General features: G+C 46.0%; 1 protein-coding gene across 3 annotated transcripts in view; it reads right to left on the bottom strand.

Annotated features, from left to right (window-relative positions):
* Window positions 1–25,758, bottom strand: part of USP13 (ubiquitin specific peptidase 13) — a 101,262-nt gene that overhangs the window by 62,875 nt on the left and 12,629 nt on the right. For all 3 annotated transcript variants that reach the window (XM_066601526.1, XM_066601533.1, XM_066601536.1), the window contains exons 2-3: window positions 17,220–17,345; window positions 6,921–6,981 (exon numbers count right to left, since the gene is read on the bottom strand). In XM_066601526.1, coding sequence (XP_066457623.1) covers window positions 6,921–6,981; window positions 17,220–17,345 — 187 coding nt within the window. The remainder of the gene's footprint in view (window positions 1–6,920; window positions 6,982–17,219; window positions 17,346–25,758) is intronic.

The raw sequence follows: 25,758 nt of genomic DNA, 5'->3' as shown, positions 1-25,758 counted from the left end.
AGAGGAGCTCTCGAGTTGGTCCAGCGGAACGCATGACAGATTCCTGCAGACCTGGGGACCCTGGCGTGACATTAGGAGAGCTGGTCAGAATTGAGCTGCTGAGGAAACATGCGTGGAGCGGGCGGCGTGTCTCTAGACTACAGCACTCTCGCCACTTTCGGTCGGGTTCCCTCTCCTCCCTGGGATGGTTGACCCCAGAGAGAGAGAACCCCTTATCCCCACAGCCTATAGGATGGAACCCTCCTGGTGACCCTCCAAACGGTCTCCCTGGATACTGAATATCTTCAGGGAGTGTTGATCTCCCTCCCCCCCCCCCCCTTATAAACGCCCACCCCCCCTCCTTCCCTTCCTTCTCACCAAACATATCCTCCCCTTCCCGTTGTCTGTCCTGTCTTGTCAGAAATTAGCAGGTGGCTGACAACACTTTCACAGCTATCTTTGCTCTGGTTATAGCCCCCCCGTTCCAGAAGAGGTTCATGTTGCTCAAGTCTATTAATTGTGCCCCCCACCTTGGTCGTTCTTCTGGTAACACTCAACTTTTCTGGACTGCGATTTGGAGGGGAGGCACAATCGTGCCTTCATAGTTGTTGCCTGTACCTCTTATTATTATTATCACTGTTATTTTTGTCTTTGTACATTCCACAAATCTAATAAACATTGATTTACAGAAAAAAAAAATGAATGGTGCTATAAAGCAGCTATGTATTGCAGGCCAGCAGGCCAACAAGAATATCAGATGATCAGAAGATACAGTATCAATAATGTTGGAAAAACATCTATAAGTGTAATGTTCCCTTTTCTTACAGAACATGAAGGGATCAGATTTCGTGGAAGTCGAGGAACTGGGAAATATCTCACCAGCTGTAGCCATCCACGAGATTTCTCAGTGCATATAGACAGCTTTAATTGTATTACTTCAGTCTACAGCAACGTATAAAGCAAAGCAATTAGGAGCTATGGAAGTGGCTTCAAAGCAGCAGGTATTTTCAGGAGGTATCACTTACTGATCTAGGCCTCTCATACACCATTACAATCTTTCCTGCAATTAGCCAAGTTACTGCGCACGTCAGAAGATTCAGAGAATTCTAGCCCTCATCTGGACAAACACGAAGTAGCAGGGCAGCAGCTGACAGGGTAGAGCAGGTGCCCGCACTACTAGGTAACAGGGGCTCTGGAAAATAACACAAGATGTGGAAGAACAGAGGGGTGCCTGACTGGACACGTTGGCTTCAGAATTAGATCAGCTAACAACTGGCCCTCGGTGCCACTATAAATAGTCCTGTAGTGGGGGAAGCTAAAAGGGACACAAGATAAGAAAAGCTCTTTCTTTACTTAGGAACCTTTTACACGGGCAGATTTTCGGCCAGGAACAAGTGCCAACTGACGTCTGTGCAAGTCGATTGGATCCTGTTCAGCTCCATTTATATGGTGTGGTCAGCACTACTGTATATGCCCAAACAATTGCTGTTTACAGGGAGTGATGTACTGCCAAGAATGATTTTTGGTCCTGCATTTAAAATGCGATCGCTTGAAAAATGAGAATTCGCTTGTTTGTTGACAGATCAACGGCACCTCTAATGATTGGGTGAATGACACTTGTTTCCGATCAGCTGCTGCTATAAAAGACCCTTCATGCGTGTTCTTCTCGCGTCACAGTTGTCTATGCGGTTTGTATAGACACAAATAATGCTGCAAGCAATATAACTAGCGTGACCTCTTCAATATTTCAACTAATTTCCCTTAAAGGGGTTGTCCCGCGCCGAAACGGGGTTGGTTTTTTTTTCAATAGCCCCCCCGTTCGGCGCGTGACAAACCCGATGCATGTGTTGGAAAAAAAAAACAGATAGTACTTACCCGAATCCCCGCACTCCGGTGACTTCTTACTTACCTTGCGAAGATGGCCGCCGGGATCTTCACCCTCGGTGGACCGCAGGTCTTCTGTGCGGTCCATTGCCGATTCCAGCCTCCTGATTGGCTGGAATCGGCACACGTGACGGGGCGGAGCTACGAGGAGCAGCTCTTCAGCACGAGCAGCCCCATTCAACACGGAGAAGACCGGACTGCGCAAGCGCGTCTAATCGGGCGATTAGACGCTGAAAATTAGACGGCACCATGGAGATGGGGACGCCAGCAACGGAACAGGTAAGTGAATAACTTCTGTATGGCTCATAATTAATGCACAATGTACATTACAAAGTGCATTAATATGGCCATACAGAAGTGTATACCCCAACTTTGTTTCGCGGGACAACCCCTTTAATTAGATCCCTACCACAAATCTGCTTTATTGGGAATCTGTCAGCTTGAACATGTTGTCCAGACCGCGTGCATCATGTTAGAGCAGAAGGAGCTGAGGAGATTGATATATAGTTTTATTGAGAAAGATTCAGTATAACTTGTGTTTTATTCTGAGGTTGTACTATATGTCCAGTCCTACACAGACAGCTGTCAATCACTGATAGGACCGCCCACTGGACTGTTCAGAGATATCAAACTACTAACGACCACTTGTCAGTGAGTATGTATGTGAGTGTTTCTCATGCTAAGCCCCCCTGGTGATGTCATCGAAGGTCCTACAACATATATGAAACACAGAGCCTGACCGACAGAAGAACAACACAGTTAGGGCTCCTGAAAAGGGGAGGACAAAAATAAGAACATGAGAATACAACTAAGGGCTTAGTTACACGGGCGCATCGGCACCCGTGTTACTGCACTAAAAGATGGCCGCACTGCAGATGCGGACAAATCTCCACACCGCCGGAAGAAAGAACATGTGACCGGCTCCATTGCCGGTCATGTGTTCTTACTTTGGCGCTGCGGGGAGTCCTCCGTCCGTCTTCTTCGTGCATTGGCTCCCGTGTGACTAAGCCCTTAGCCGTTATTATCTAAGGACACAACTCAGCGGTCCTAACAGAAGACACCGACCTACCGCCACCACAGAGATCCGGTGGGCTGAAGAACCTGCGGTGATGTCACTGCTGTGGGAGGAGTCAAGCTGTGTTTCTCTTGTGTGGGAATCAAGATGCATGTAGTAGAGCTGTGTGTGTGATGTGTGGAGATCATAATGGATGTACCATGTAGTACCATGAGTTACATGCAGAGCCTGACAGCACCTGGGATGTCAGTTACTGAATATTAGCTCCGCGCCCCTGATCACATGATGGTGACATCATCACGGGTCCTTTATCCTCCTCCTGCACTGAATGAGGAATTATGGATGGACGACATCTCCCACAAACCCCTGTGGCGTCAGTTGCTATGGATACAGCAGTACTCAGTCTGCCAGTTTGTACCTGGTTGTTAGACTGCTGCACACCTGTGTGGAGACTCCAATAAATGACACCTAGGGTTGCCACCTTTGCTCGAGAAAATACCAGTCATGGTAAAAAAAAAGGGATCGTGGCTTATTACGGCATATTATTTGACCTCCAAGCACATGGAGACCTCTATTAATCACAGCCTCGACACAGTGGCCCCAGTTGAAAAGGCGATCCCTACAGTGGCCCCAGTAGAAATAGCGACCCCCACAGTAATATTAACCCCCCCATAGTAATATTAACACCCCTCAGTAATATTATTAACCCCCCTAAGTAAAAATATTAACCTCGCAATAATAGTAACCCCCCTCAGCAATATTAACCCTCCCTCAGCTATAGTAGTAACCCCCCTATCAGTAATAGTAATAACCCCCTCAGTTGTAATAGTTCCCCCCAACCCATATACTGTAAGACGCACCCTCTACTTCCCACCCGAAATTCTGGAAAAAAAATAACCCCTAACTACACTACACTACACTACACTACACTACACCTAAAAAACAGACATCAATTCCCCGCTGGAGGCAAGGAATTCAAGCCCCGCTTCAGAAAGAAATGCTCTGCCGGCACGGAGGACATCATGGCAGCCTGCTTGAGGGACCCGCAAGCGCACCAGAACGCCAGTGGTATACGAGTATTAGACCCTCCCCAGTGTGATTACCAGTGGGGAGCTGCGACACCCCAGTTAGAAATCACTGAGAATACCAGCCTCAGTGTCAGATGGGAGGTCGTGGCTGGTATTCAAAAATACCGGCCTGTAATATGGTCGGTAAAAAAATAATACCGGCACCGGCCTGGCAGGCAAAATACTGGCAACCCTAATGACACCTCACAAATTTACACACGCCGGCTTGTAGCTCCGGCCCCTGATTACATGATGGTGACTTTATCACAGGTCCTTTATCCTCCTTCTGCACAGAATGAGGAATTATAGGCAGACTACATCCCCCACAAACCCCTGCAGCCTCAGTTGCTATGGATATAGCAGTGCTGCCAGTTTGTACCTGCTTGTGAAACATCTGGACACCTGTGTTGAGACTCCAATAAGTGACACCGCACAAATTTACACATACATAACTCATGTGCTAACAGGACCTGTGATGATGTCACCATCATGTGATCAGTCACATGGTCTCTGAGCTGAATGAGGGATTATAGGTGTACTGCATCCCTCACAAACCCCCGCAGCCTCAGTTGCTATGGAAACAACAGTACTCAGTCGGCAGTTTGTATGTTGTGAGACACCAATAAATGACACCTCACAAATATACATATACATAGCTGGTGATGCATATTGACCAGCAACACTAAAGCATAGTCCTTCACCATTATCTTCACATCTCCTGAATGTGATATCATGTTATCTCAGGTACTAATGCCACCAACACCAGTCCAGCCATTATCTAATCATGAACTGTGGTTCAGTGTTAAAACAAACCGTCGCTGTTGTGCAAACATGTCACCACAGAGGGTTCAACGGCACCGTGAAGCTAATGCAGCTTACATGACACAGCAACAAGCCACGATTTCTCCTCAGCCACCAGCTGAGGTTTGTAAATCTCGTGCAGCAGATAGGCAAGAGCTCCTCAGTGAGCTGCTGAAGTTCGTAAATCACATGCAGCAGATATGCGAAAGCAACGTAGCAGAGCTGTGTGTGAGACACGTGCATGTAGCAGAGCTGTGTGTGTCACGTGCATGTAGCAGAGCTGTGTGACGCATTGCGCCACCAGAAATACTAGTACTGTAATTTCCTAATAATTACTAGTAAATCAATAAAATACAAGTTGTACTGAATCTTTCCTGATAAAACTATATATAAATTTGCTCAGCTCCTTCTGCTCTATAACATGACACCTGCAGTTTGGACAGCATGTTCGAGCTGACAGACTCCCTTTAAGTGAAATTTAGAATATACCATAGTACTGTATATGTAATGTGTGTCAGCAGCAGAATTCCTTGGATAGTCCAGTAACAAAATCTTTAATTTGGCGACTTTAGCAACCTTAGAGGGTAGTACAGTCTTCTGAGGAGTCTTACAGTTTACAGATGACTACTGTTCTATTTTGCATACTTCTAATTAGGCATTTTTTACTTTTTATAGTTCTTTATGAATTTATTGTTATAATGTATAACTATTGCAGAAAACCTATAGTCATTTAATCATTTTACACTATTAGAAGCAAAGTAGACACTGGCTTGTAAGTTTGTATGCATTTTTAGTATCTTTTTCCTTACATTTTTCAGTTAAAGTTGGTTCATTGAATGACGGTGACTGCTGAATCTGATTAGTCCCAGCGCTCAGCCAACCAGAGGCAGCGCTTTCTGGAGGCGGGGATTTTTCAATACCCAGCCACCAGAATACAGATGAAGACTGATGGGGATGGGATGAAGAGCCAGACAGCGCTTCTAGGTGAGTTAAAGTTTTCATTTATTTATTTTTAACAGCTAGGGACGATCTTCGGTGGGAAGGGGGGGGGGTGCCTTCATTCCATTGCTTTCAATGGGGAGGAAGAAGCGCCGGCCCCATTAAAGGGAATAGCATCACGGCCCTCTGCCACAGCTGTGGCAAGGGATTCTTTCGTGCCTGCAGGAATCCCATCATCACCGAACACTGTGACAGTGCTGTGATGAGGGGACCTTGTGGAGCAGCTGCACTTCTACAAGCACAGCTGCTCCAGTGAACGGGCATCTTAAACTTTGCCAGCTGAAGGCGTGCACACACTATTTTGGGCACATGTAAAAAAATTTAAAAAAAGCATAGAGCTTCGGTCACGCACATTTTACACATAAGCGCACAAAAAAGAAAAAAATATGACTCGTCTGACCGAGCCCTTAGGGTGAATGCACACGAGCGGATTTGAATTGCGGAATTCAGAGTGGGCGTCTGGCTCTGGATTCCGCAGCAAATACCGCCAATAGCATGATATACAAAAGTGATTAGCCATACACATGAGCGGAAACCAATTGGACAAACAATTGCAGCATGCTCCATTTTTGCACGGATTCAATTCCATTGAAGTCAATGGAAGCCGTCCTTCCGCAATTGACACTGCAGGAGTTTTAAAAAATCTGTACAGCGCATGTCCAACGGCGAGCTGTGCGGACCATCCGCAGTACAGATGAAGACTCGAGAAAGCAGGTATGTGCGGAACGCAGCTGTTGTCAGGGCCAGATTCCGCATACGAAATCCGGCTCTGTTGTGTGCAGGAGGCCTTAAAGAGATTTCCTGCTTTATATTTTATGTTAGAAGGGAACCACGGTGATCATGGGGTCTGCCACTGCTGGGGCCCACAGTTAGGAAATATGACAGCAAGTGTTTAATGCCACTGTAGCGCCCCCACAAGAGAATGTAAGCATTACATCTTTTGGAACTTGGAAAATTTGCCTTTCATCTGACACTTGTTTCATTCCAACAACATAATCATTTGAAATCATTTGAAACCCCACCATAACTTTTGGACACACTGTACAAAAACTGAAGAAATAATAACAAAACGCCACTAGTTAATTACTAGATGTATTACAAAATTGCCTCTTTCAGATCCTAAATAGGCCAGTACCACAACATTTAAAATAAGTTTCAGTAGCAATTCAGTTTACCTAAAAATATCTTGCCATTAATACATCTTGGAAGGGCTCCACCAGATGCTGCAGTCACTTTCTAGAAATAAATAGAAGAGCATTGTCAGAATAGTGCAGTTATTACAGTAGAAAACACCGATTGTCACTAGTCAAACACTGAGCATATGTCAAAATACCAAAGGAACCGGGTTTTGAGGGACATTTACACGGGACGATCGCTCAAAAATTGTTCAAACAAATGAAATTGAGCAATAAAAAAAAAAAAAAAAAAAAAGAAAGAAGAAGGTTTTACTATTTGTTCACTTCTCATTATAGCGGACTTTCAGTTAGCATAAAAATCCATCGCTGGCTTGTCGCTGTGTGTCAACGCTCCCCGCTCAGCGCTTCACTTAGAAGGTGAATCCCCGAGCATGAAGCCCGCTATCCAGCGGTGAACTCTACCTGTCTAAACGCTCAGCACAAATGCTAACGACCTTAGCGGTGACGTCAACACTTGTGCAGTCGTTTAGACGACTGTCGTCCTGTCTAAATGGGACATTAGTCAAAGTTTAAAGTGACCCTCTGTTGCACAAAGTTGGCGGCACCGCTTCTCTGGCCACCTGATGCACTAGCATGCATCGGAAGTCTCAGCCATTACGTGCTGCTCTGATTAGTCAGCTCTGCCTACGTGCACAGTGTTGGCCAGTCAGAGCAGAACATAATGTCTTAGACTACGTATGCATTCTAGCACACGGAGTGCATCATGTGACCAGAGAAGCAGTGCGGCGATCTCTTCTTGTCCAGGACCGGAAGGGTCTTTTAGGAGCCCTGTCTTCACTTCAAAGCAATAAGGCAAAGTCTGGAATGGAACCTACACAGAGAAAAAGCATAATGGAAAGTTTATTGGACCCTCTCCTGGGTTTGGCCTATAAATTCTGATGAAAAATACAGCTGTGTGAATGAGGCCCAATACTGCTAAGGATGGAAGCAACTGTATGCCAATTACATGATAGATCCACCTGTTCGATGCATGAAGAAAAAATAAAAATACACACACACACACACACACACACACACACGTTGTGATTCATTTGCCTCAGCAAACAAAATGGTATGTGGGATATTTGGACCAAAATGTATTTCAAAAGTCACACATTTCAGTGACTTTCCACATGGGTGGAATTGTTTATCAACAAAAAAAAGAATTTGTCATTCTGTGGAAAATTAAGCACCACAATCTGCATGTCTAATGTTCAGATAAGGATGTGGAATTGAAAAGTGCTTAGTGAGCATTTAGACACAAAGATGGTCGCTCAAAAGATGGCTTTTGAGTAGAGATGAGCGAGCGTACTCGTCCGAGCTTGATGCTCGTTCGAGTATTAGGGTGTTCGAGATGCTCGTTACTCAAGACGAGTACCACGCGGTGTTCGACTCCATTACATTTCCTTCTCTGAGACATTTGCGCGCTTTTCTGGCCAATAGAAACACAGGGAAGGCATTACAACTTCCTCCTGTGACATTCCAGCCCTATCCCACCCCCCTGCAGTGAGTGGCTGGGGAGATCAGGTGACACCCGAGTATGTAAATCTGCCCTGCCCGTGGCTCGCCACAGACACAAGCTAAGAGAGATCAGGGAAAGTGCTGTCTTGCTGTAGCTGCTATAGGGAGAGGGTTAGGTGTTATTTTAGTCTTCAAGAACCGCAACGGTCCTTCTTAGGGCCACATCTGACCGTGTGCAGTACTGTTGAGGCTGCTTTTAGCAGTTTTGCACAATTTTTTTTTTTTTGTATATCGGGCGTGCAGACCATAGCGTCCTCAGTCTGCAGTCATTTTACAGAGTATAGGAGCAGTACTGCTGAGGCAGGGACAGTGGTACAGGGAAAGAGATATACTGGCTATATAGGCAGTGGGCTTTTTCAAAAAAAATTGGAAAAAAATACTATATTTGGGCTGCCTGTGACCGTCTTCAGTTTACTGCGTGTCTGCTGGGGGTAGTAGTCACTGATTAATACCCAGCCTTGCGCATAATTTTTTCTGGCTGCACTGTGCTTTCAATAACCACAGCCATCCTCCAACAGGGAAATCCATATACAGGCTATATCACAGGCAGTGGGCTTTTTCCCAAAAAATTGTAAAAAAAAAACTATATTTGGCCTGCCTGTGACCGTCTTCAGTTTACTGCGTGTCTGCTGGGGGTAGTAGTCGCTCATTAATACCCAGCCTTGCGCATAATTGTTTCCTGGCTCTGCTGTGTCCGTTACATGATCGCCGTCATCCCGCCAAAGGGAAAGAGTATACATATATACGCTGCATACGGTGTCTGTCTGGTTTTTCACCTCACCATTTTAAAAAATTGAAGCAAAATACTTAAGGCCTACCACTGGCCTTTGGCCACTTGACTGGTTCTGCCCTGTGAATTCCAGTAGCTCAGTCATACGCACCTAGGTCTGACTACAGGCTTGCGCATAATTGTTTCCTGGCTCTGCTGTGCGTTCCGTAAGCGAAGTCAGCTTCCAACCACAGGCCAATAAGCGGCACATTTAATTACAGCATTCTGTTTCTGCTCTACTCGTAATACACCATGCTGGGGGGTAGGGGTAGGCCTAGAGGACGTGGACGGGGGCGAGGACGCGGAGGCCCAAGTCAGGGTGTGGGCACAGGCCGAGCTCCTGGTCCAGGTGTATCGCAGCCGACTGCTGCGGGATTAGGAGAGAGGCAAGTTTCTGGGGTCCCCAGATTCATCTCACAATTATTGGGTCCACGCGGTAGACCTTTATTAGAAACTGAGCAGTGTGAGCAGGTCCTGTAGTGGATGGCAGAAAGTGCATCCAGCAATCTATCGACCACCCAGTCTTCTACGCTGTCCACTGCTGCAACTCTGAATCCTCTGGCTGCTGCTCCTCCTTCCTCCCAGCCTCCTCACTCCATGAAAATGACACATTCTGAGGAGCAGGCAGACTCCCAGGAACTGTTCTCGGGCCCCTGCCCAGATTGGGCAGCAATGGTTCCTCTCCCACCGGAGGAGTTTGTCGTGATCGATGCCCAACCTTTGGAAAGTTCCCGGGATCCGGGGGATGAGGCTGGGGACTTCCGGCAACTGTCTCAAGAGCTTTCAGTGGGTGAGGAGGACGATGACGATGAGACACAGTTGTCTATCAGTGAGGTAGTAGTAAGGGCAGTAAGTCCGAGGGAGGAGCGCACAGAGGATTCGGAGGAAGAGCAGCTGGACGATGAGGTGACTGACCCCACCTGGTTTGCTAAGCCTACTGAGGACAGGTCTTAAGAGGGGGAAGCAAGTGCAGCAGCAGGGCAGGTTGGAAGAGGCAGTGCGGTGGCCAGGGGTAGAGGCAGGGCCAGACCGAATAATCCACCAACCGTTTCCCAAAGCGCCCCCTCGTGCCATGCCACCCTGCAGAGGCCGAGGTGCTCAAAGGTGTGGCAGTTTTTCACTGAGAGTGCAGACGACCGACGAACTGTGGTGTGCAAGGTTTGTCGTGCCAAGATCAGCCGGGGAGCCACCACCACCAGCCTCACCACCACCAGCATGCGCAGGCATATGACGGCCAAGCACCCCACAAGGTGGGACGAAGGCCGTTCACCGCCTTCGGTTTGCACCACTGCCTCTCCCCCTGTGCCCCAACCTGCCACTGAGATCCAACCCCCCTCTCAGGACACAGGCACGACCGTCTCCCGGCCTGCACCCACACGCTCACCTCCGCTGTCCTCGGCCCCATCCAGCAATGTCTCTCAGCGCAGCGTCCAGCCGTCGCTAGCGCAACTGTTTGAGCGCAAGCGCAAGTACGTCGCCACGCACCCGCACGCTCAAGCGTTAAACGTGCACATAGCCAAATTGATCAGCCTGGAGATGCTGCCGTATAGGCTTGTGGAAACGGAGGCTTTCAAAAGCATGATGGCGGCGGCGGCCCCGCGCTACTCGGTTCCCAGTCGCCACTACTTTTCCCGATGTGCCGTCCCAGCCCTGCACGACCACGTCTCCCGCAACATTGTACGCGCCCTCACCAACGCGGTTACTGCCAAGGTCCACTTAACAACGGACACGTGGACAAGCACAGGCGGGCAGGGCCACTATATCTCCCTGATGGCACATTGGGTGAATTTAGTGGAGGCTGGGACCAAGTCAGAGCCTGGGACCGCTCACGTCCTACCCACCCCCAGAATTGCGGGCACCAGCTCGGTGCTGGTATCTGCGGCGGTGTAGGCTTCCTCCACTAAACCACCGTCCTCCTCCTCCTACGCAACCTCTGTCTCGCAATCAAGATGTGTCAGCAGCAGCACGTCGCCAGCAGTCGGTGTCGCGCGGCGTGGCAGCACAGCGGTGGGCAAGCGTCAGCAGGCCGTGCTGAAACTACTCAGCTTAGGAGAGAAGAGGCACACGGCCCACGAACTGCTGCAGGGTCTGACAGAGCAGACCGACCGCTGGCTTTCACAGCTGAGCCTCCAACAGGGCATGGTCGTGTGTGACAACAGCCGTAACCTGGTGGTGGCTCTGCAGCTCGGCAGCCTCACGCACGTGCCATGCCTGGCCCACATCTTTAATTTGGTGGTTCAGCGGTTTCTGAAAAGCTACCCACGCTTGTCAGACCTGCTCAGAAAGGTGCGCCGGGTCAGCGCACATTTTTCGCAAGTCCAACACGGACACTGCCACCCTGTGGACCCTGCAACATCGGTTTAATCTGCCAGTGCACCGACTGCTGTGCGACGTGCCCACACGGTGGAACTCTACGCTCCACATGCTGGCCAGGCTCTATGAGCAGCGTAGAGCTATAGTGGAATACCAACTCCAACATGGGCGGCGTAGTGGGAGTCAGCCTCCTCAATTCTGTACATAAGAGTGGGCCTAGTTGGCAGACATCTGCCAGGTCCTTGGAAACTTTGAGGAGTCTACCCAGATGGTGAGCGGCGATGCTGCAATCATTAGCGTCACCATTCCTCTGCTGTGCCTCTTGAGAAGTTCCCTGCAAAGCATAAAGGCAGACGTTTTGCGCTCGGAAACGGAGGCGGGGGAAGACAGTATGTCGCTGGATAGTCAGAGCACCCTCATGTCTATATCTCAGCGCGTTTTGGAGGAGGAGGAGGGGGAGGAGCATGAGGAGGAGGGGGAAAAGACAGCTTGGCCCACTGCTGAGGGTACCCATGCTGCTTGCCTGTCATCCTTTCAGCATGTATGGCCAGAGGAGGAGGAGGAGGAGGAGGAGGATCCTGAAAGTGATCTTCCTAGTGAGAACAGCCATGTGTTGCGTACAGGTACCCTGGCACACTTGGCTGACTTCATGTTAGGATGCCTTTCTCGTGACCCTCGCGTTACACGCATTCTGGCCACTACGGATTACTGGGTGTACACACTGCTCGACCCACGATATAAGGAGAACCTTTCCACTCTCATACCCGAAGAGGAAAGGGGTTCGAGAGTGATGCTATACCACAGGACCCTGGCGGACAAACTGATGGTAAAATTCCCATCCGACAGCGCTAGTGGCAGAAGGCGCAGTTCCGAGGGCCAGGTAGCAGGGAAGGCGCGGAGATCAGGCAGAATCTACAGCGCAGGCAGGGGAACACTCTCCAAGGCCTTTGCCAGCTTTCTGGCTCCCCAGCAAGACTGTGTCACCGCTCCCCAGTCAAGGCTGAGTCGGCGGGAGCACTGTAAAAGGATGGTGAGGGAGTACGTAGCCGATCGCACGACCGTCCTCCGTGACGCCTCTGCCCCCTACAACTACTGGGTGTCGAAGCTGGACACGTGGCCTGAACTCGCGCTGTATGCCCTAGAGGTGCTTGCTTGCCCTGCGGCTAGCGTCTTGTCAGAGAGGGTGTTTAGTGCGGCTGGGGGAGTCATCACGGATAAGCGTACCCGCCTGTCAACTGACAGTGCCGACAGGCTTACACTCATCAAGATGAACAAAGCCTGGATTTCCCCAGACTTCTCTTCTCCACCAGCGGACAGCAGCGGTACCTAAACAATACGTAGGCTGCACCCGCGGATGGAAGCATCGTTCTCTATCACCATAAAAAACGGGGACCTTTTAGCTTCATAAATCTGTGTATTATATTCATCCTCCTCCTCCTCCTGAAACCTCACGTAATCACGCCGAACGGGCAATTTTTCTTAGGCCCACAAGGCTCAGTCATATTACTTTTGTAAACAATGTTTATACGTTTCAATTCTCATTAAAGCGTTGAAACTTGCACCTGAACCAATTTTTAGTTTAACTGGGCTGCTTCCAGGCCTAGTTACAAATTAAGCCACAGTAACCAAAGCGAATAATGGGTTTCACCTGCCCTCTTGGTTGGGCATGGGCAATTTTTCTGAGGTACATTAGTACTGTTGGTACACCAATTTTTTTGGACCTTCGCCTACAGTGTAATCCTAGTAATTTTTATGGGCTTCGCCTGCACTCATGGTACAGCAAGGTGTGTGGGGTTGGCCTACACTTTTGCTACATAAATGTAACTGGGGCCTTGTCTATACTGCAACTAATGAACTGTGAAAGAGACTGCCATCTCCCTAAACTGCTGCAACGGGAATGTTACTGTGGCCTGTCTTGACTGCTACTACTACTGAAATGGAACTAATACTGTGCTCCCCCTATACTGCTGCTTCGGAATTGTTACTGGGGCCTGTCTTGACTGCTACTATTACTGAAATGGAACTAAGACTGTGCTCCCCCTATACTGCTGCTAGTGATATGTTACTGGGGCCTGTCTAGACTTCTACTACTACTGAAATGGAACTAATACTGTGCTCCCCCTATACTGCTGCTAGTGATATGTTACTGGGGCCTGTCTAGACTGCTACTACTACTGAAATGGAGCTAATACTGTGCTCCCCCTATACTGCTGCTAGTGATGTTACTGTGGCCTGTCCAGACTGCTACTACTACTGAAATGGAACTAATACTGTGCCCCCCCTATACTGCTGCTAGTGATATATTACTGGGGCCTGTCTAGACTGCAACTACTACTGAAATGGAACGAATACTGTGCTCCCCCTATACTGCTGTTTTGGAATTGTTACTGGGGCCTGTCTTGACTGCTACTATTACTGAAATGGGCGGTTGGGCAGCATGTTACCCAGGAGAAGTTGCAGCGGAGTGTCATGCAGGCAGTGATTGTGCTTTGTTGGAGGTAGTGTGGTGCTTAGCTAAGGTATGCCTTGCTAATGAGGGTTTTTCAGAAGTAAAAATTGTTGGGGGGGGGCACTCTTGCCGCTATTGTGGCTTAATAGTGGGACCTGGGAACTTGAGATGCAGCCCAACATGTAGCCCCTCACATGCCCTATCCGTTTCTGTGTCGTTCCCATCACTTTCTTGAATTTCCCAGATTTTCACAAATGAAAACCTTAGCGAGCATCGGCGATATACAAAAATGCTCGGGTCGCCCATTGACTTCAATGGGGTTCGTTACTCGAAACGAACCCTCGAGCATCGCGGGAAGTTCGACTTGAGTAACGAGCACCCGAGCATTTTGGTGCTCGCTCATCTCTACTTTTGAGCGATCACTTTGCAGAAAGCTATTACTTGGTACTAATGCCCATTAGTACCAATTAGTAGCATGTGAGCTGACAGGAGCTGTAATCAGAGAACACACCACCCACTGTTCTCTGAATAAATTCCCCATGTTCTGCTGGCAGGGCTGACAGCTAAGACAATGTAATCAGTTGTTACCAGCGCTCTCCAGGCAGAACACAGCGTGCGGTCCGTATTATCAGCTGTTCTGCTGATTAACGGATTTCATGCTGAACTGAAATCCATCATTCGGCAGAAAACTGAAAGATGGGCAAATTTACACACAACGATTATGGCTTTTGAGCGAATTTTGAGTGATAATCGTGTGTAAATGGGCCTTTAATTCTTCCAAAAATTAGGCATGCAGATTTTGGTACAGATTTCCACAGAGGCAAATTCTGCTGTGTGTTGCGGAAGAATTCCATTCCTTCTAAAAAGTCCTATACCTCCTTTTTTAGGAAAAAAATGCTTCCAAAAGTATTAAAAAATAATCATGTCCGTCAGACGGCCAACAAATCAGCTTCAAGGCTTCAAATACATGGTCGTTGTTGGGTTTGTGAAAACAGCACCCGCAGAGTTCTATAGGCCAATAATCGACTCTGCGTTTAAAGTCAGACACACATGAAGGTTTTTCTCCCTCTCAGGGATCCTCCAAGAAAATTGGCGCGGGTTACAAATTGATTAATCGTCCATTCACAGCAGATGAGGCATAAATCACAACTATGAAACCCACAGTAGATCAGCAGGCTTCTGTATCACAGACCTTTTGACCATCTAGTTGTTTAACACGCCCTTCTCACATAACGTGATACTTTTCCAGACCCCTAACAGCAAGTCTGCTTAGTTATGTACGGATACATCTCTCTAGATAGATATTGGCTAGATTCAATCAAGGCCACCACGAACATGTCAATCGTGGAACTGAAAGAACCAGTGAAAGACAGAAATACGTGGAGAACGTTGATCCATAAAGTGACCGAAGGTCGGTTGCGACTTAATGGGTAATCGTCATCACATCTCTCTATTGTCAACCAACTTCAAAGAAACAGATAGAACTAAGAAATTACTTGACATGAGAGGGAACTCAAGAACTAGTAGGCATGTGGAATGTCACTTCATATTGATAATTTATAATATAGCATTTTCAAAATGTAGTTGCCTATTTGGCCAAACAAGCAGGACTACCTTTGTGTTGTGATATCGTGTATTACAGCTCACGGAGATAAGGTTAGACAGGATTAGGACTTGTTTCCATAATATGAAACTGTGGCAGGTGTTCCTACGACAGGCCAAGAATCTGCCTGCCAGTGGAAAGTTCAGGAGAGACTGCCGTTGGTCTTCAGCAGTTCTTATGTTTCCGGTGATTTGGTAGCGCTATGTAAACAGAGGTTAGACTTACTGTAGGTTAACACCTTCAGCACTGTACTGCATGATACAGCACCACTGACATTATTGAATACGGACTGCACTGGGTAAGAGAGTTTCACATCAGCATTTTGTTTGCAATTTTTTGCTCTGTCCCGAAAGCAGAAAGGCTGAAAAAAAAAACTGTTCCAGCAAAATTCCCACTGAGTTCAATGGGACTTATTTTATTTCAGTTTGCTTCCATTCTGTGCAGTTTTGGCTTTTTTCTTAACAGAAAAGTGACTGACTGATCTGCAGGATTTTTTTTCATTAAAAAAATATGGAAAAATGCATATATTTAACCTAAAGACTTAATAAAGGAGTTAATAAAAGAAGGGCATATTGCCATGGTCAGTGTCACATGTGATACGCCGAAGAACCTTGAGCTTGACTATCGCACAAAAAGCCAACAATAATGTAACTTGGAGGTTCTACCAGGGAAATCCCTTTATCAAAGGCTGTTCTTTCATCGCAGTGCTGCTATCCTCTTTAAAGTAGTTGTCCGCCTAAAGGTGCATTTAGACACAAAGATGATTGCTCAAAAGATGGCGATCATTTTGCACAATTTACTAATTGGTACTAATGCCTATTAGTACCAATTAATAGCGTGTGAGCCGCTGGGAGTTGAATTTATTCAGAGGACCGCCCGCTGTTCTTGGAATAAATTCTCTTTGTTCTGCCGGCAGGGCTGACAGCTGAGACAATGTAATCAGCTGTTATCAGCGGTCCCCAAGCAGAACACTGTTCTGCTGAAGTACGGATTTCAAGCCGAACTGAAATCCATTGGTTGGCAGAAAACTGACAGATGGGCTCATTTACACACAACGATTATCGCTCAAAAGAGGACTTTTGAGCGAACTTTGAGCAATAATCGTTGTGTCTAAATGGGCCTTAAGAGCCAGCAAGGTCGATCAGTGGTTAACACTGTTACCTTAAAGAGCTGTGGTCTTGGGTTCAAATCACACCAAGGACAACATCTGCATGGAGTTTATATGGTCTCCTTGTGTTTGCATTGGTTTCCTCCAACAACATAGGTGAATATAGATTGTGAGCCCCAAAGGGACAGGACGTATCAAGTGAAGTAACATGCTGCATAATATAAATAATCCGGTCCGATCTAGCAGTCCTGATACCTGATCACATGATTGCGAGTCTTCCTCCACCTTTCTAAAGTTGGCAACATCTTGTAGAGACAGCAATTGGGGATGACTTAGTTATTGAAACACCAGCCCCCTATGAGGACATTACGGACAATAATATAATACTGACAGGGCCAGAAGTGACGGTGCAAAGACTTTAATAGGCATTTATAAAAGAAAGGCTGGTTAACACCCTCCTGAAAGCACTCTCTGAATTAAAGTGTTGCAATTAAAACCTTCACATTTTCCATAAAAAGAGTGTTTATAAAACTCACCTGTTTTACATGGCGTTTTAGATGCAAATACACACTTTGTCCGGTCTTCCTGTAATGCCGCTCCACATGTTCCCTTCCGAAACCAAGGAATGAGCTCATACACACATACAGACCTCCTTCAGAGAGCTGAACGAGAAAAAGAAACATTGAAATGTCATACTGTGGAATATTATGGTCAAATAGAACAGGGGAACATATTGTGAGAACTATCTATCTACTTGTAACCCTTTTCAGAGAATCGCTCAATTTCCATAAGGAAACCAACAGCTCACTACTGCGCCAGATGAAAATCTGTCCGCTTCGGACAATCACTACTTGCACCACTTCAGAATAAGCTGATCACACAGTGTCCCCCTGCTGAGACCTCCAGTTTTTAGCTGTAATCTTAGTAAACTCTGTCGGCGGAAAAATAAAAAAAGTTATTGTGTGCAGAAGATGGTGGAGAGAAAACATATATTTTTTTTTAATTAAATATCCTTGAAAAAAAAAAAATAAAAGTAGTACAGTAAAAGAAAAAAAAATATATAAATTTGGTATCGTAGCAATCATACTGACCCATAGAATAAAGTTATCCGGTCATTTTTGTTGCAGTTTGTGCGCCGTAGAAACAAGACGCACTGAAAGATGACGGAATGTCGTTTTATGTTTTTCATTTTACTCCACTTAGAACTTAACAGTTTTTCTGTACATTATATGGTACATTAAATAGTACCAATGAAAAATACAACTCGTCCCGCAAAAAACAAGCCCTCATACAGCGACGTCGATAGATAAATAAGAGTTACGGGGTTTTTTTAAAGGGGGGAGAAAAAACAAAAATGGAAAAAATAAATAAAGGTCCCTAAGGGGTTAATAAAGGTGACCAGACATCCCGATTTAGGCAGGACAGTCCAGCTTTGGGACCCAGTGTCCAGCTTTCCCCAGGGTCCCAAGGGGGACAGCCATTTGTCCCGCTTTTGGGACGTCTGTTTCTCTTTCAGGACACGGGGTCACCATGGTAGCGATTACCAGCCGGGGTGCCGCAGCTTCTCGGCTAATTACTCACCGATGCTGCTGCGGTGTGAGAATCGGGGATCTTTCATCCCTGACCTCTCCTCATTGGTTCCGCAGGAGGAAAGAGGAGCAGGAGTCTGGGCACATACACTTCATTCAGGTCGGATTCTGTATGCGGGAGCCCGCAGTGGAATCCAACCCTGTGCCAAGCTGGCATCCGCGCGTACCTGTGATTTTCTTCTTTTCCCTTATTTATGGATGGTCCGCATGACTCGCAGTCAGACATGTGCAGTACATGTTTTTTTTTCAAATCCTTGCTTTTTTCACATCGTCGCTAGGTGATAACATAGGATCTGCAACTTCCTTGCGGAAGTTCCGCGGGTCGTACAGCCTCCATTGACTTCAATGGTAGCCGTCCATGCGGAATCCGCTAAGATATGGAGCATGCTACAATTTTTTCTCTATGAGTGGAAAATTGTAATTGATTACCGCTCATGTCGAGAAAAAAACATTTTTCCATAGCATGCTACTGGTCGTACTTGCTGCAGAACCCGGATACGGATGCCCACTAGGGATTCCGCAATGCAAATCCACCCATGTGCAGGCGGCCTTAGGGAGGCTCTATTACTACTAGGGCTAATATAGGGGTCACTATTACTACTGGGGCTAATATAGAGGACACTACTACTGGGATCACTGTGGGGGTCACTATTACTACTGGGCTGATGTAGGGGACACGATTACTACTGAGGCTGCTCTGCATGTGGCAGCATACCTGAAGCTGACTTACGGGAGGTTTACATGTGGCAGAAGTGCAGCGGAATGTTAAAAATTTCTGCAGAATTTGCTCCCTATCTTTTTTGAAGTGGCCCTGTACTTTTTTTAATGGCAGAGGTAAAAATCATACTCCTTGATAAGCCCTGCCCCCTGACCACACCTCTCTGTCCCGCTTTGACCCTGGGAAAATCTGGTCACCTTAAATACAAAGATAGCTTTTTGATTTTGTTTTTCTTAACAGGGTCGTTCAGTTTGCTGCACCAGTTAATGAGAACGACTAAATGAACAGCATCTAAACCAAACTATTAACAAATGAATGACCAATGAATTTCCTGCTTATTCGCTAGAAGGCTAGCAACCCATTTAAGGCCTCTTTCACACGACTAATGTGTTTTCATGCAGGACGCATCGCCTCCAAAATATCGCGGCAAATCTAATTCCAAAAGGAATTAGCGGTTTCTTGTCCTTTCACATGGCCGCATTGCAAGAAAAGGACGCTGCAGCGGCGGTTGGCAAAATGGCTCCATTTAGCTTAAATAGCTAAGTAGAACCAGCTGTCTTCTTCAACGAGTGCCGGATCAGCTAAACTCCCTCCCCCTCTTTTTTTTTTGGGGGGGAATCTATGGGAGCTTCCTGCAATTTTCATCAAAAGCTAGATCCATGGCCTATCTTATGACGCTACGAGGAAAAATCACAGCTGAAAAAAAAATTAATTAAAAAAAAATAAAATAAAAAATAAATCGCCCATGTAAATGAATGCATTGGAATCCAATGCTTAACATGGTTGCGATTTTCCAGTTAATAGCTGTGAGAAAATGCTCATCTGAATGAGGCCTTATACTGAGTGTAGTGAGGTACCAGTATTGCTCCCAGTTTGAGATAATCTCTTGGCTTCTTTTAGGCCGCCTGCACACGGACGGATTTACATTGCGGAATCCGGAGGGGGCATCTGCCTCTGGATTCCACAGCAAATACCTTCCATAGCATGCTATGGAAAAGAGTTTTTTCCTGCACATGAGCAGAAATCAATTGCAATTTTTCGCTTGTGGAAGAAAGATCGCAGCATGCTGTATTTTAGAGCAGATTCTGCACAGACAGTTTCCATTGAAGTCAATGGAAGCTGTCCGACCCGCGGCCCCTTCGCAATGACATTGAATGGCTGTGATTGGTTCATCGAGCGCTGCAGTGATTAGTTCTCGAGCACCGCGGCTCAGCCAATCAGAGCCAGCGCTTCCTGAAGGCGGGGTTTTTGGAAGTGCTGGCTGAAGACTACAAACAAGTGTTGGAGCAGAGGAGGAGAAGTGCCGCGGAGTGGACAGCGCCTGTTAAGCAATGTATTATTTTTTTGTTTTGTTTTTTAATGCAGGTCAGGCTTACGGGATAGGGCTTATATTCCCAGCAAAATCCCAGCAAAGGAGCGCCACAAAATTGCGCAGCAATATCGCACAGAAGACAACTGCGATATCACTGCAATTTTCTCACTGCGATATCGCGGTCACCCGTGTGAAACAGGCCCTAGTTCCGCTCTGTGACCCGGTGATCACGTTACTGCTCTGTCACAACAATGCTGCAGGATCCTCACTCTGCTATTGACTACTTAAAAAAAAAAAATATGTGAATGAAGTTGCTATCACATGGCTACAAAATTGCACAATTTTGTAGTGATGCGACAGCGCTACAAAACGCATGTATGTGAACCCCAAGGTTTCCAATGTTTTGATTGATGCTATGTTGCTAGGAAAAAAAAATTGCTGCATGTTGAATATTGCCGCAATCTGTGATGTTTTGTAGCCCAAATTTCCCTATGGAGCCTCCTTGTTTATCACATCGCATGTACTTGCGATTTTCGTGCGATGGGATACATTTCTAACATTAGAAACCCCTATTAACTACCTTGTGATAAAATTGCGCAATCTTATTGTCCGAGAAAATGCCAATAGCAGCGACGCAACATTTTTCACAAAAAAAAAGCATCACCAATTCTACAAAATCGCGTGTAAAAAGCAGTGATATCGCTGTTGCGCGTGTGAAAGAGTCCTGACCCCCAGAGGTCTTATATGACATCATGGGGAACATAGATGTTAAAAAAAAAACATTACAAAAATAAGTTAAAAAAAAAAAAAAATACAGAATAAAATAAAAATATATACATAAAAAAAGAAAATTACCCAAAACCCTCAACCATATGTGCCTGTAATTCAAAACTATACAAGTTATATATAAAAACGTCTGAAACAAAATGAGGAACTCATTTCCGTATTTTATTTTACTGTAAAAATACTAATTTTAGAAATAAACTATAAATAAAAAAATACATATTTTTTTTAATTAAAAATCTGCTTTTTTCCTTAATAAAACAGGGAAAAAAGTCAGTAAAAAAAAAGATATTAAAATATAGCTGTATATGCCACAGGAGAAAAAAAAAACATAGCAAAAATAATTTTGGTAACTGAAGAAAAAAATAAAAATAGGCCAGTAAAGCCCACACATGGGTAAAACCCCCTGGTTCTTAAGGGGTTAACGAAGCCCTACTGCACAAATGGTTGTCAGCTCAAAGTACATGTATTTCTGGAAAAGCAAATTGGTGTCCCTAGCCTTTAAACCAACAAAACTAGCAGTATTTCTCTTGATTCATCTAAATTGCACATGATCTTACATAAATCTGGGCTGTGTACTTTCAGCATATACATCCTTAAAACTATCACATGAAGTATCAGACACCATGGAAGATACAAAGGAAGAGAGAAGAGATTGTACTACATAAACTGGAAAATACATAAAAACTAAATCTACAGTATGTCATTATAGCAGTAGTGTTGGTACGGTTATTGGGCCAAGAAGCTGGCTCCGGAAAATCAGCACAATGCGACAGATAACACCTGAGGCCCAGTGGCCTGGCTGTACCTCAATGTTATGGATGGCCCGCGGTTGAATGAAATGGGCAATAGTAGGGAACGTTACCAAGGGCTATCTTGGGTCAAGAAAATGTCACTGTTGACAATAATGCTGGCTCAATATGGAGCTGCTGTCCACCATATAGTTAGGAAGGTTTCACACTTGCGCTCAAGACTCCACTTTCCTGCTCCGTTTGGGGAGCAGGAGACATGAATCCCCACGGCCGAACGGTTTTGTTGACCAAACAGCCCCGAACTCACCACATTGACTATAATGGGGTCCATTCAGTTTCCACTCAGATGCCTGGCTTTTGGACAGAAGAAAAAGCACTGAAATCAGTGGGTTCGGACAACTGTAGTTCAAAGTGTCTGGGGGCCTTTAATAGGGTGGTGATCTCATGAATGCTACTGTCACAAGAGAGATATTCAGAATATCCTGTTTATTGCTAGGATTTCTTAGAGATCCTGTTATATTTACTTGTGTGACTCACCAACTGTGTTCTGCATCTTAATAACAATCCGCTACCCATAGAAGTACACAAAGCTGTGAGACAGCCATACAGGAACATGAAGATGCTGACTAGAGATGAGCGAGCATACTCGCTAAGGGCAATTGTTCGAGCGAGCATTGTCCTTAGCAAGTACCTGCCCGCTCGGAAGAAAAGGTTCGGGTGCCGGCGGGGGGCGGGGAGCTGCAGGGGAGAGCGGGGAGGAACGGAGGGGAGATCTCTCTCTCCCTCTCTCCCCCCCCCCTCCGCTCCCCCTGCTCACTCCCACTCTCACCGCTCACCCGCACCGGAACCCGAACCTTTTCTTCCGAGCGGGCAGGTACTCGCTAAGGACAATGCTCACTCGAGCAATTGTCCTTAGCGAGTATGCTCGCTCATGTCTAATGCTGACCCATGCAAGTGGGACTAAACCCAAGGCTGGGTTCACACTTTGGATGCCTGTTTGGTACGAGGGGTTGTACCAAAATCAACTCTTTTCACCTATCCAGAGGGGAGTCCCCACCAAACCTGAAAACAGGGGCCTTATGGCCTCTCCTCCTCATTGCCCCGCAGAGAGGAGATTGAATGGAGTGGAGGTCGAGAACACTTGATGCTACCCCATTCATCTTCAAAGAGACTGCCGGAGATAGAAGAGTGCTTGTAATCACCTATTTTCTGTCAGCCTCGTTAAAATAAATGCAATGGCGCACACATGTGCACCCGCGGCTCCATTCAGTCTTCATGTCACTGCGGTTGGGTATAGCCAGCCTGCAATGAGAAGTAGAGGGGGACACAGGACCTTCACTCACAGGATCGGTGGAGGACTCAGTGGTGATCAGCCTTCCAATCAAATGTTATTACCTATCCTGCAGATAGGTGATATAAATCTATTTTGGGATAACCCTTTTAAAGAGGAACCGCCAGCTCTCCAGATGTGGCTATTTTAGTAAATATTAGCATTTGTCTTTTCTTTAATCTCTGTGTTCCGTCCCTCTATAATATCTCCTAGAGACTTATGAATAAATTAACATCTGGTTGTTATATTATGGGGAAATAACAATATTTAATAAAACCCACCTATCAGGAGAGCGGCGTGGTCCTCTTTAAAAAGTCTGACATCAAACTTCAAGTGGAACAGAAATTTGGTGCTTTTTGACTATACAAAATATCTTTGACCCCTCCCCAGATGACGGACAGCATTTTATGTGTCCAACACAAACTAACATCATGACAGTACGGGCTGTATATTAGAGCGCTGGACCCCAGCCACACGTCTTTGGAGTAATCAAGAACCTTCTGGTGTATGATCTGTACCTACCATATATACTATTGGAGAATATCACCATAACCACTGCCAGGGGTCTACGCTTGTAACAGTGGGATATAGTCACTATCTCACAGAAATCTGGTGACATATCTCCTAGCCTCTTCCCCTTACTTCACTTCTTAAGGCCCATTTACACAGAACGATTGTCGTTCAAACTAACGAAAGTGTGCGGTAATCGTCACGTCTAAACGCTCCCTGCTCAGAGTGTAACATACAATGTGAAGCACTGAATAAGAAGTGATCGATTCTCAGCGATAATCGGCCTGTCTAAATGTTCTGCAAGAGCGCCAACAACTGATAACGAGTTATCGATGACATCACTCGCTCATGCAAACGAGAACCGGCTAGTTTTAAAAAGCCACTACATTGAACAACCCAGCTGTGCTTCCTTCTTGCACCCCAGGGTACGCTGCCCTCTTATGTTGTAGACACAACGATATGGGCAAAGTTTGTACATCATATAACGCTAGTCAAGAAGAAAATTCCAATAAAAAGTACCACAAGACTTGATCCAGTCATACTCCGGTGCTGTGCCGCCTCTATTAATAAGGGTCACCTTCATTATTGCTTTTAGTGTGACAGAGGTGTCGATAAACCAGAAAATTATCCAGGCCCCACAGTGCCGTCACACGTGTTCGCCGCAGTGCCTCTGTATGACAGCAGTCCCCAAGAGTAAGGATGAAATGACATTTTTGTTTCTCATCCACCACATGGTATAACCTAGAATGTGTTGCGAGATGTCTACTCTATTCATCTGCCTTGACATCAAGGCCCATTAAATGTGTTGATCTCCCCAACATCCGTCTACTTTTGATACAAGTACTTTCTCGCTCATATACCTAACTATTCAATGGAGTGGATTATACTCAGTCATCTCTCCATTGAGCTCTATGAAGACTGAGGAACTACAAAATATGTTCATTGGGTCCCTCATCTAATGGAAGATACTGTTCCTGAGGTGGGACAGTAGGGACACAACTATCAGGTATTTATAGCATATTCTGTAGATCTACCAATAAAGGGGTTTTCCGAGTTATTTCTTTGGGCTCCCCGTGCCCAAAACTATGTAAAAGAAATAAATTCACCGCAGCGCTGAATCATCGCTATGGCATCTAACAGGTGACATCCCCCAGTCAGAAGGGTCGGTGACGTCCCATAAACCTGTCACGTGGGAGGCAGGCTTATAGGATGTCACTGATGACGTCCCTGGCTGGCTTCCTATTGGCTGCAGCGGTCACGTGAGTAAACAACCCATGTGACTGCTGCTGCCAATGTAATCAGAGGACCAGAGCGGTGGCGGAGCAGGGTGCAATGGAAGGGGAGGGTGCTTTTTTGTTTTTTTTTCTCTTTAAAATTACAACACTTTCACTTCTATGACTCCATATGTGTTAAAATATAATCACGTAAATTCTAGAATGACAGTGAGCTCATGTTGTTTAACCATTTGATAATATGATGCCAGCCACAGAAGTGTGGGCACTTCTAGGGATAAGATGTCACGGGACATGCGGGGGTCGCAATGCTCCATGTACAGAGGAAAAAATGTAATACTACCGTACTACTGACAGGTTTTCGGCCAATCACATGGCAAATAATCAACCATATGTATAATACTGTATAAATGGCTACAAGGCCGTCTAGGACGCCTGCCAGTATAGCTGGCACTGGCAGCAGGAAAGGATTCTGGCCTCCAGTTTCTCCTGTACAGCAATTTGTAGAGATGAAGAGAGGTAACGCTCCTGTACATGTATTACATAGAAAAAAAAGTAGCCACACGTCCACTTTAAGTACCAAATTTAGTACTGGATTGAATCTAGATATGGGATATTGCTCAACTGGTAGATATGAATCAGGCACATGTGCCATGTGTTCATGTTGGCGCTGTTTTTGTAATTAAATCAGGTGAGTCAGGCATGCCGCAAATGCACCAATATTCTAAAAGTAACTTACCGTGTAACTAGGCTAAAACTGGGCTCAGTATTGTTGTACAAAGTAATATTAACCCCTTAGGTGACCAGCCCATAGTGTTTTTACGTCCTGCCCAAGAAGGCTTTATTCCC

This window comes from Eleutherodactylus coqui, chromosome 1, assembly GCF_035609145.1.
Source record: "Eleutherodactylus coqui strain aEleCoq1 chromosome 1, aEleCoq1.hap1, whole genome shotgun sequence".
Lineage (NCBI taxonomy): Eukaryota > Metazoa > Chordata > Amphibia > Anura > Eleutherodactylidae > Eleutherodactylus > Eleutherodactylus coqui.
Note: the sequence above shows the minus strand (reverse complement) of the source record. Positions and strands in the feature narration are given on the sequence as shown.